The sequence below is a fragment of the Lissotriton vulgaris genome, chromosome 8 (assembly GCF_964263255.1).
Source record: "Lissotriton vulgaris chromosome 8, aLisVul1.2, whole genome shotgun sequence".
In the NCBI taxonomy this organism is placed as follows: domain Eukaryota; kingdom Metazoa; phylum Chordata; class Amphibia; order Caudata; family Salamandridae; genus Lissotriton; species Lissotriton vulgaris.
Window position 1 is genome coordinate 223,025,892 of NC_141696.1, and position 12,481 is coordinate 223,038,372.

Below are 12,481 nucleotides of genomic sequence, written 5' to 3' on the forward strand. Positions count from 1 at the left end.
AAGCTGCCACTTCAAGATACTCACCCTTGACTTCAAAGTGCTGCATCAGAAAGGATCCGCCTAACTCAACTGTCGTCTTCACTTCCACCAGCCTACCCACACCCTCCAATCTGCTTCGCTGTCACTCCCACACATTCCATACATTCACATAAGCAGGGCAGGAGGCAGCTCATTCGCCTATCTAGCAGCAAAGACCTGGATATCAGAACAGCCACCAAGCTCACAACATTGCTAAAAAATCAGAAGACCTGGGTCTTCGACTGATTCTCCGGACCTCAAAACACCTTCTCAGCGCCTAGAGACCCTCATGGGTGACTAGTCCACCCTCTACAAATTCTTTTACATTACAATTACTTCACAAAGCCTGGAACTGAACCGCTTACAGAATAGCAGGACAATGCCTGTTGGCAGCCTATTAGCGGTGAGGAGAGAATGCAAGTTAGCTCAACCAAAATCTAAAACGTTTCTCTGAAGTCTTCTCTTCCGCTTATGAGAGGATAAGGCACTTGATATGCTTTGTTCTATGTGACTTTGTTAGTTCATAAAATTATCATCTCTAGACAAGCAGTCTCACCTGATTTTTCGAAAGGCCATTTTCTTCTTCTCCAAAGAACGCGATCTGTCCAGGCTGGGGTTCGACATTTCTCACTAGTATCATAGTCATCAGAAAACAAGTCATATTTATAGGTCGGAGCAAAATTGACTTTTCCTTCCAAAAAACCTCGAAAGATCTGCAGCAAAGAAATATAGTGGGTTTTGTTTCCTTTTTAAATCAAGGAACTGAAATAAGATAGCAAGCATGAGTAACAAAAGTTAAGGAAAAGTTCTCACCTATTGCAATGCAATTCTTAAACACTACCATAGATAACTGTTTGGGACATCTGTTGCTGGACTACAAACGGACTTTTCAGTTAAGAGGCTAGGGGAAGATTGTTTGTGCCTCTAGTCTCTTTAGTACCATGCATGCCACCTTTCAGGTGTATTTCTGTGTATGGGATGGCGTTTAAGGTAACAGAAGAAGGCTTAATGGGTGTTCTATCTTGCCCGGAGCCAAGGAATGAGACATGGACACTGGATATGGTACAGGCTGCTCTTTATTTGATCCTGTCCACATACAGCTTCTTCCCAACTGGCCTGTACTCATCACTTCCCATCCCACACCAACTCCCTTGTTAAACAGAAAGCTGAGAGCCCCCACCTTTCCTTTGGGGTTGCTCTTGTCCAATTCACATTCCTTCAATCAGTTGTTGTGGTCAGGTTACTGTGTCCTGATCGTATTGTCACCTCAGTGTGTGAAGTTGTTGTACAATCCTCCTCTCCCATAGTTCAGTTTGGTTCAGTTTCCTCTTCAGTCCTTCGGAAATTTCCACTGCTTTCTTCACCTGGCTGAAAGCAGACTGCCTTGAAGTAGGATGCATCCCTCGTGATGGACTTCTGTTCTTGCCGTGGACCATGCTGCCTTTTGGTTTGTCATCCTCAGTGGCTCCATAACTTAAGGTGTCTCAGACGTTCTACTTTGCTGCAGTTTGACCATTACCAGTCTTATTGTGTGATGTTCATCTCACGAACTCTCCGTTTTGCCCACGACACAATATTAGTTGGTGATATGTTTTGTATTTTTCTGCTCTTTCAGATATGTATTACCTTTTTATTTTCTCCAATTGATGAAGCATTCCACTGCATTGTATTTATTAAGTCATGTCTTTTTCTCTGCAAAAACTGGAAAATAAAGTTTAAAAAAAACAAAAACAAAAAAAACCCCACTTTTCTTTCTGTGATAATTTTAGGAGAAAACAACGTTACAAAATAAATTCATATTCACGACTACCGTCGACGTTGCGGTGAAGTTAGTTGCGAACGGCATGTGTTTTGTACAAAGTGTAAAACATATATATAGTCATATTTTACAGTGTATTTAACAGTAGAGCTTTATTAGTGTACTTTTCAAACTCATATTTTTGTAGTGAGTTTCCAGAAAAAACGTCTTCAAACATTATTTTCTGTTTTCCGAAAGACAGCGGTAGCCGCAATGTTGGTAATTGCCGATACAGAGTGTTTTTCAACAACTCTGAAACATATATAGTGGTATTTTGAACAAATTTCAGTATATCTGTTCAATATTATAGAGCTAAAAGTTCTGCTTTTCTTTCCACTTTTAAAGAAAACAACTTAAAACTTGTTATTTTGAATTTCCACTTCTAATTAACTCTATAAAAACATTTCTCAATATCTCTATAACAGTCTGTATTCATGATTTACTCAGTTATGTGAGTACATGGATACGTCTCTGAGTGGGTCTATCACTGCATATATAAGTCTATGAGTGGATATCAGTCTTGACTCATGAGTCGTCCACTAAGTGTGTCACTGGCTGCATAAGTCTCTGAGTGTATCTCTTTATCAGTGAATGTATGAGTGGAAGTATATGTCTCACAGTGGGTCTGTGTGTCAGTACATAATTGTCAGACTGGATCTGTGACTGAGTCAATCATTGTCCCAGTGGGTGTGTAAGTGGCATAATAAGTCTCTCAGTGGGCCTGTGAGTCGATGCATGAATGTCTGAGTGAGTCTCTGACTGGGTGTGTGAGTGTCTGAATGGGTCTCTGAGTGGGTGCATGAGGTCTGTGAGTGGGTGTATAAGTCTCTGAGGGCATACGTCAATTGGTACATGAGCCTGTGACCGGATCTATGAGTTGGTGCATAAGTGTCTGAGTGGGTCTGTCTATCAGTGAGTGTCTCAGAGGAAGCAAAAGTCTCACACTGGGTCTGTAAGTGGGTGGATGAGTGTCTGAGTGGTCTGTACATGGGTGCGTAACACTCCAAGTGAGTCTATAAGTGCGTGCATGAGTACCTGAATGGGTATGACAGTGGGTACATCAGTATCTGAGAGGGTATGTGACTGAATAGATCAGTGTGTGAGTGGGTATATAAGTCTCTGAGTGAGTTTGTGAGTGCATACATGAGTCTGTGATGATGACCGGCAAGCGGGTACAAATGTATATATATATATATATATTTTGTTTTAGATTTCCTCTAATATTCGTGATGACTTCATGATGTCCCCGCCAAGGTACACGGCGGGTCGCACTGGCGGTCGCTTTGTCGTCTCAAATATCTTGTGTGATAAAAAAAAATGTGGGGCACATAATGTGTGTCACCAACACTCCCATTTCTCAAATATAGGGTCAGAGTACCTCTACTCTGACCCCTTATGTTAGCTTTTTCAGAAATTTTCAGCCCTGGGAACTGTTTCAGATCAATAAAATGGTGGCCCCAACATTCTTTTCAGGTTCCATCCAGCCAATCAGAGCATTCCCCGTGGCGCGTGTATTCGCGAAACGGTCGAGAAATATCCATGACCAGAGATATCACTATAATTTCTCCATCAGAAGAGTTGGTAGGAAAAGCATTAGGATTCACTTTACAGGCCAACACTTATCCCACTAGGCTTGTCAGTGATGAGTGAGGAATACTGTGTCACAAGGGGCTAAATCCGTTTCATCTTGTGACAGGCTACTGACTGGAGGTATTGAGCATGGTTCCGTTTAGGTAGTTGTAAAAGTATTAGTGAGTGCCTCAAGGGCAACAGGGCATCAGTAGTGGAGACAATACCTGGCTGGAGGATTTTCATCAGAAAATTCAAATCAGTGTCCACAGTACGCAACTGTAGGATGAGGATTTCCGCTGCTCTGTGTGCTAAAATTGTAAAAGAAACAACTTTCATCTGGTGGGGGACCATCTGGCAAGTCAAGCTCAGCCTCAGATGTGTCAAACTCACTTTTAATCATCAGGTCCAAATAAAGCCCTTTATCAGTATTGTAAGGGGGGGGGGGAATTTGTCCTCTTCCTCGTAGTCACCTTTGTGGGGAATGCTGTAAGCAGTGGACTGCATCAGAATTAGTACCAAACAGGCTTTCTAGCCTCCAGTAATGTTGCCTGCATTGGAGAGGATGGTAGTCAGGTTCAGTCATGGTTGGCTGCACCTTTGTGTTTTTGTAGCGTGATTTAGGACTTGTGCGGGGTGATATTGGTTTGGAGTATGAGACCAGAGTCTGTACAGGGTCTAATATTGGCACTGGTAGAGTCGGCATCAATGCTGGCACAGTAGGGACTAGAGACCTGGAGTCCTCTCTCTGCTGCGGAGTTGACAGCCCAGGGGATTCCATCTCTAAGAAATGTGTATTCAAACTAGAAAATGGCCTCGCACTGCAAGGTTTTATGAGCAAACTGGCTTAGATTGCCTTGATCTCTCAGTTAAACTTCTCAGTTCTTTCATGACAGACTAAGTTGAGACTCCAATCATAACATTTCTTCATTGTTGTATAAACTGTTCACAGCTGTTGCATCATGCTCATCACTGACTGCTATTCTCAGAAATAAGACTCATGATTTATCAGACAAAGAATAGTCACAAAAAACATTGAAACAATAAAGGTTCAAAGCAACCATGCAAAAAAAGAGGGAAAAAGTGTGGCTATTAAATTACAAAAATATAGCTAACAAGGGGAAAAGTATTACACCTGTTATTTGAAACCATAAAATGTTGAAGACTCCCAAAATACTGTGCAAAAGTACATTTTCAAAAAATCTGTAGGCACTCTAGATCAAAAACACTAGCCTCCTATGAGAGACAAAATGACCACAATAGTCTATGTTTTTTGAGGGGCGGGGTGGCGTGGCTAGGCCTTGAGGACTACTACTGACAAGAAAAGAGACCAACATTTCAAACCAGTGTGCAAACAGGATTTACAGTGCTGCAGAAAAACATTTTCTTGTGTTTGACCAAGTAACTCAAGGACTGCAGTAGCTGCGAAGTGAGTTTGGCAGAACAAGCACCACTTGGGAAAGCAATTGGCAATTAAAAATATTTTTGTTTGCATACCTGTCCATTATTTTTCTGGTTAATGAGTTGATCACCTGCATTCAGGGCATCCCAATTTTGCTGCCGGATTAGCTCTTTAACTTCTTCATTAGGAATGTCAATGCGATAATTGAAGTCTCCACACCAAAAGACATAGTCATGGGAAAACATCATCCTCCCCTAAAAATAAAATACAATAACAATTAAAACGTGATACACCCACTGTTAATGTGTATGATATAATTTTATTCAGTGGAACAACAGAATGATATATTTGTCTTAAAGGCTAACCTATGTGCGGCTGAGAGACACACCAATTATCAAGGTGCTCCACTGCTCACTGTACCACAGAAACAAGCACATTATGTTAACCACTTGAGTGAAGTATCCATGATGTTACCATTATCCAAACTTCCACGGAGAACGTGCACGTTATGCGCCCACGCTACAAGCAGGGAATCCCTGTGGTGCACACACAAAACAAGACTAGATGCCAGGGTTTATTTAAAAAATAACAAAAACAAGGATGCCCCTTGGAGGTTTACCGCAAGACGAGCAGAAGCCGCAAGTGACGGATACTTGCCGTCTTGGATACTCCGATGCCCATGAAGCGGTAGTCACCGCATCAAGTGTTTTCTCCTGAACCAGGAAAAGACACCTTTTTACACCAGATCACAATTTGTGGTCTTTAATTGAACGAGGGCAGGTCGCACCTTAGCGTGTGCGGACCACCCCGTCCAATATTCACGGTCCTGACGAAAACCAAATGGTTGAAACATGTAGACCTAATTTTTTCTTATTCACATAGCACACTTCACTATTTTTTAACTTATTACACTTCTTGAGACACCAAAGCCTTCCTAGTTAGGCACAGGTGCCACACTGGTTTTATAAGGGTTCAAGCACTCAAGAATAAAGTCTTGAAGTGAGTAGTTTTGGCCCTTTTTTATCACACTTATCACTGTAATTTTTTGCACATATAAAAGAAAAAGACACCCGCTCCACTGTAGTCAGGTGTCGCAGCACACCCTATGGGCACTCGGCCTATGGGGTGGGACCCCGATGATGAAGCATGTCACCAACTATGTTGGTGAGTGAGGGGTCTTCTTCAAGGACATGCACTGTCCGGTAACGGGTTGGGGCACACTGTGCTAACCTGAGCTTCTTGCTCTAGAAGCAGAAAAAAATATTTTCTGCTTTTTCCTCCAGGGGGTACTCCTCCATTGTTGCTACATTTAACCCCAGGGACCAGGAGTTCCCACCTCACCTAGTCTGTGCAATTTCCCTAACTCTCTCCTTTGTTATATATATAATGTCTGGAAAGTCACTGAGGGACATGTTTGAATAGTAGGTAATACATACTTCTGGTCCTACAACAGGCAAAAAAGGGGTACATTACCCCATACTGGTGGAACCCAGTGAATAGCAAGGTTTGTGTGTTAAGATGCACTCATTTAGGCGCTCAACTACGGAGTTAGGAACCACCGTATATGCCTAAACTTCATAGAGACACTGTTACTTTAATGTTCTAGTGCTTCAGTTTAAGGATCACTAACATCAATGGCTGTGCATGCTGCTCACATAAAGTGCCACACAAACAAGTCCACTGTCTGAAAGTAAATCAAAATGTAATTGCTTGTCAAGAAATACACCAAGGAACAGCATTGGAACACAAAGAAGTATTTCAAGGGCCAAAGGAACCAAAGCACTCAAGTGGTAAAATGAATCAGAACTGTGTTTTGCATATTCACCACTAGACCATCAGTGACTCTAATGTGTTTTGCATAATCACTGAATACAACAATAGACAGAATACAAAAAGTATTAGAATATCTGCTTACCATTGGGAAACTTAGTTTGCGAGCTATTTCCAAGTAATCCTCATTTCTTTCTTTTACTTGCGACTGACCAGCTGCAAAGTGACTGCAGACAAAACATAAGCTTGTTGTATGAATCTGTAGTCGGATAGCTACTGCTCCTTTGTTACCTGTAGCACCTCCCATCCCAGTTTTCACGGTATCAACTGCAACATCCCTAAAACACAAGAACAAAATCTTTAAATTGCAACTATTGCAAAATAAATCAGTATCTGTAAGCAATGTGTATATTCTTTTCAAACATCATGAGACAGCACACAGCACTTGATAGGTGTGGCCAAGTGCATCACTTGTAGCACTCTCCACAATTATATCTGGTTGGTCTGCCTCCCTCCATCTCTACTTGTATTCATTCCTTTCCTTGGTCCCTTCTTCCACTTCCCATCAAAGCCCAAATAGGTCAATAGGAAGGCAATATTCAACTTATTCAGCTGCAAAGTAACTCCAATGTCGTACCGATACGAGAATCACAAAGCAGCGATGGATGTATTCAAAGCTTGCACAAAGAAGTTGGTAACTGTTGAGATGAGTTATTAAGCGTGAGGTGGAGCAGTATTAATAGACCTGACTGTGAAGAAGCATGCTTATGGAAAAACATTTGAGGCATCTGGTGGCATTTGTGTTCAGCATAAAAGAAACTTAAAGATTTTTTTTTAACTTTATACAAGTTCCAATTGACATTATTAATCTGGTTAATTTTAGCTTTTTGTATTTAGAAAAAGAAAATATCAGCCACAAAATGGATTTACACACACATACAGACAGAGACAGACAAACACAAAAAAATGGTAATCACAGATTTTACTCTACAGAAGAGTAAAGTTCAACATTAATTGCATTAATGGTCAAGAAGGCGTTTCCTCATTTAATACAGCTATCAAAATCTTAAGTATATATGTTAACTTTGATTTAATACTTAATTTAGAACACAGTTGATATGGAGTCCCCCGTCTTTTATTTCAATTAAGGTCTATTAAAGAAGGTTACCATTTTATTTAGTGACTGCTGTTGAGGGAGTTGGGCTGTGGGTAATTTAGGAGTGTTGGTTTGAAATTCGGGATAGGGTGACCTATTCCAAGACTATGGGTAAGTGGGTCAAAGTAAGCAATTTTAAATAAAAGAGTTAAGGTTAATAAGTTGTGAAACAATGGTGGTGAGTCGATTGTGAATCATTTGCAGTTTGGTGTAGAGGGTGACTGTTGTGAAATTATGCAAGTTCAAGATGGTGGTGTTGAGTAGTATAAGTAGTTGTGTGAGTGCTTACGGGTGTATGGTGTTGCTAGTGCCTATGAATGGGCGTGGATGATCTGTGATGTGAGAGGTACAGGTTGGTGATTGCAGGACATTGGCCTTTTATGCATAATCTTCTCCTACGTTGATGGAGCCTGTTTCTGCTGGTATTATGACTGTGTGTACTGTGACATTGCCATTAGCACCCCAATACAAGTGCTTTTGTTTAAATGAACAACCGATTTACCTTCAGAAATGCACCTTCTGGTGGCTGTTATATCTCTCCATCAGAAGTGTAATGTTAAATTGTTTCCATCAAAATTGTTATTTAACTTTCCAGTAAGGCTAAGTACGTTGGCACAGAAAATGCACCAGTGTCATGGAAGAATAAGTTACTTTCCTTCAGTAATGCTCTTTCTTGTAGAGATTCCATTTAACTGTAGACTACTCACCTTTTGAATAGATCCCCATGCGTCAGACTGTGTCAGTATCGACAATGATACACGCCAGACGCGACAGGCACAGACATATAGAGGTGCTACCCATTCATACGTACATAAGTTGCTTTTTCTGACACTTCTACTGCAGTTGCAGAGAAAATGAGATTGGTGGTTACCAGTGTGCAGATTCTTAGATTGGGATCTTTTTTATATGAATAGACAAGTACACTGAACAGGGAGGTTGGAGTGCCAGTGAAGAACCTGTGGTTAGATGGAATCTCTACCAGAAAGAGCATAGCTGAAGTTAAGTAATAGAGAGTTATCAAAGATAAATAACTTGTCTTTCTGATACACTTCTAACCACGGATTGCTCACCTTCTGAATAGATACCCAAACAATACCTCTTACATGGTGGGTCCATGAACTGACTGAAGGCCCAAGCAGGTAAAGTGCCCTTCTCCAGACATTAGTGCCTATGGAGTGATGCCCACGTAGGAGCCTGACAAATGTCGAGAAACTGCACCTCATGAGCCAACACAGTGGTAGCAGCTTTGGCTCTCATGAAAAGAACACTCAAGCCCTCTGGACGCTGCTTTTTAGCCGACGCGTATCAGATCAGTTACCCATTAACAGTGCCTAAAGGAAGGCTTTTCTGTGCTAGAGATAGCACAAACAACAAAACTTTGGACAGCGAGTCAGTGAGTGGGTCAATCTGTTGGAGTGCACAGGCCACAGATATATCCAAACAGCACATATACATAATTGGCTGAGGGACGCCTGGCTGCCAAGAGGACAACCAACCTAAGAAGGAAGGTCGAAGGTACTCAACTGTTGCTGCTCAATCTCCAAGCATGGAGGTGTAGGTTGTGCAGATTTGAATGCAGGACCCCACCCTCCTGCTGCAACAGGAGATCATCCTGAACGGGCAACCTGATCGGAGGACAGAGGCTCATACCCATGAGTTTGGGATACCATATACTCTGTGACCAATCCAGGGTCACTAGGATGACTTGGGCTTGGTCAGTCCTGATCTTCTTCAGAACTCGGAGCAGAAAAGATATTGACAGAAAGGCAAACAGGAGTCCAGAGTTTCATTCTACATGGAATGCATCTCAGAGTGAGGGACTCCTTGGAAACACCAACATGCAAAAGTGCTGATATTGAGCTTTATCAGTGGTGGAAAAAAGATGAAGCCAGGTTTCTCCCCACTCACAGAAAAGACATCCCAACACCTCTGAATGTAACTGCCATGCCAGATCCACAAGGCGTTGATGCCTTAGTTCGTATGCTCTGGTGTTCAGGGAACCAGCCAGATGGTGTGTCACGAGCAAAATTCCTTGGCCACCCTCAGAGGCACAAAGCCTCTTGGCACTGGGTTCACAACTTCACTCCGCCCACCTTATTGCAGTACCAAATAGCTGTGGTGTTGTCTGTGATTCAGGGCAGGAAGGCTTTCAATGCTAAGCGGATGGCTCCCAGCTCCAGCAGGTTGATATGGAACCGGGTCGGAGACCAAATGCCTTTGATCTCTACCTCTCCCAAATGGCCTCCCGAAGCCAGAAGCAATGCATCGGTCACTACTACGAGCTCTGGGTGGGGTAAGAGAGGGGTCTGCTGCTGCTGATACAATCGCAGGCCGGCAGCCACCACTGCACCTCTGAAATCTGGACATTATCAGAAAGATCCCTCTGAGGCTGTGTCCACTGGGATTTCTGATCCCACCGCAGAGCCCGCAAATGCAAGTAGGAGGTACTCAGTCCCAGTCCCCTCAGAATCATCCTCACTGAAATCCAGTTGAGAAGGTAAAACGTTAGGAAAATAGCCAGAACTTCCTGGACTCTCTTCTCCGGGGGATAGGTGTGATACCACACCGTGTCCAGAATAGATCCAAAGAAATGTAGCGTTTGCAAAGAAGTCAGCTGTGACTTTAACACACTGACAGCGAACCCCAAAGATGTTACGCCATTCGCCGTAGTCTGGAGCTGGATGACTGCTGCATGGGGTGAGCTTGACTTCAACAGCCAGTTATTCAGGTATGGAAAGACTGGCACCTCTGACCTTGAAAATGTGCTGAAACCACAGCTATCACTTTTGTGAACACCTAAGGAGTGCTAGTATGGCCACAGGGGTGCAAAGCAAACTGAAAATGCTTGTGGCCTATCTTGAATCCCAGGTAACCCAAACTGTTCACCATGGCTCCCTGGGGAGCTTTGACACCCAGAGCGGGGAGCCGCGCAGCAAGCACTCTAATACATTTAATTTTGAAGGGTCTGTTGGCTTCAGTTAAACTAATTAGACCTAAACGTGTGATGCAGATGATTTGTAAGTGACATGTCTAAAGCTGTAAACGTAGTGCTTAATTGATGGCATGTCGAGGGAGATAACCTCCATATTTTACTGGATCCCCACCTTCCAACACTCCCAACATAAGTAGAAGATGCCAGATTTATTTTGTTAGACTCGTTTATAGTTTTCTTTTTTTCCAAATGCATTTTCCACCAATGCAAGTTATCAGGAAAGTACAGCTGTCCTGTCTATTAAACACACTAAGTATTATTAAGTATTGACATTGGTACTTGAACCATAGGTACTTCCAGGACACATTTCTTTCAGTACACACACATTTCAAGACAGGCCTGCTCTCTCCTTGAGCACAGGGAAATAAAACACCATATACGGCACTAAACCAGCATTTGAAAGCAAGAGAGAGGGACGTTTAAAAAAAGAAATCTGAAGAATTTTTGGGGCTTGCATTGATTTGGAGGCAGTTTTAGGGAGGAGACAGCAAAAATAAACCTATATGTGGTTTAAAAAATTGTGAGTCCCCCTGCTGAGACAGGTGTGTTGCCACGTATGAAATGGATAGAAAGGGAAGTGCATGCAAATATTCTTCAAGCGCAGAAACATTTTGGCAATGGGGCCTAAATGCATAGGGGTGCTATCTAGTAGTGTAAGTGGGCTAAAAAAGTTTGAGAGGGTACACTAAAAAAGGCATGGGCAAAGAAGTGTAACTAGAAATATTTAATTAACGGGGCCACCTTAGTAATACGAAACACCCTGCATATATGATTAGAATACCTTCATCAGTTTCATCCCAATTATTTTCTGGGAGAAAAATGCAAGACTCCCGAGGCCGGTTTTAAATCCCCCCACCCTCCAAAAAAAGTAACAGTGGGGAGCCATGGGCAATGGCCAATGGGTCAAGGGAGCCACGGGTTGAAAAAGTTTGGGAACCACTCGCCCTACGTGGTGCAGGACGGGGTTGTGAAAATAACCTGCAGGTCCAGCGCTACCATCCAGTCTGCAGTGTCAAGGACAGAGAAGGAGAAGACCAGGGCCAGGGTCCGCATCTTAAAAATTGTCTTTTTACAGAAAGGCATTGAGAGTGCGAAGGTCTAATATAGAACAGTGGCCCTGTCCTTTTATGGCACCAGGAGGTAGCAGAAAACCAACCATGACCAACTTCTGGCACCGGGACCCTCTCTGTGGCTCCTTTGGCCAAAAGAGCCTGCACATCCTCTTGCAATAAAAACAGATGGTCTTCTATCAGCCATTCGGAGGACGGTGGAATGTTCGGCGGATGTTTGACAAAGGTCCATAAGACTGGCCTGAATGAACCCTGAAAAGTCGGTGGAACACATCCACGTGTGCCTGTGAATGGCCACACTAGCGCCAATAGCCTTGCCAAGGTAGTTAGTAGAATCTATTCTGCAGTGGATGAGGAACTTGGCCACATCACAACCGTTCTGCATGGCTTGAGAAAGAAAGGCCTGGGCTTCTTCCAGGAACTACAGACAAAACTTGGGCTACGGGATCTCACAAGGCATCAGAACAACAGCCTAAAAGGCAGCTGCCATTTACTGAGCGAAGGGCCAACCTGGTAAAGGAGAAAACCCTCTTACCAAAGGTCTCTATCCTCTTTGATTTCCTGTGAATAGTGGGAAATTAGTTTGGGTTCACTCTGCTGGTCGAAGCCTGCACCACAAGGGTTTCAGGAGTGGGGTACTGAGTAAGGACAGCTGTGTCGACCAGAGCTGGAAGGTGGCCTCTGGCGATCTGATGATGTACCATTG

General features: G+C 42.9%; 1 protein-coding gene across 4 annotated transcripts in view; it reads right to left on the reverse strand.

Moving 5' to 3' along the window:
• Positions 1-12,481, reverse strand: part of SYNJ1 (synaptojanin 1) — a 668,969-nt gene that overhangs the window by 223,446 nt on the left and 433,042 nt on the right. For all 4 annotated transcript variants that reach the window (XM_086933999.1, XM_086933998.1, XM_086933997.1 and 1 more), the window contains 3 exons: positions 6,703-6,895; positions 4,883-5,041; positions 575-731 (listed from right to left, as the gene is read on the reverse strand). In XM_086933999.1, the coding sequence (XP_086790125.1) occupies positions 575-731; positions 4,883-5,041; positions 6,703-6,895 (509 nt within the window). The remainder of the gene's footprint in view (positions 1-574; positions 732-4,882; positions 5,042-6,702; positions 6,896-12,481) is intronic.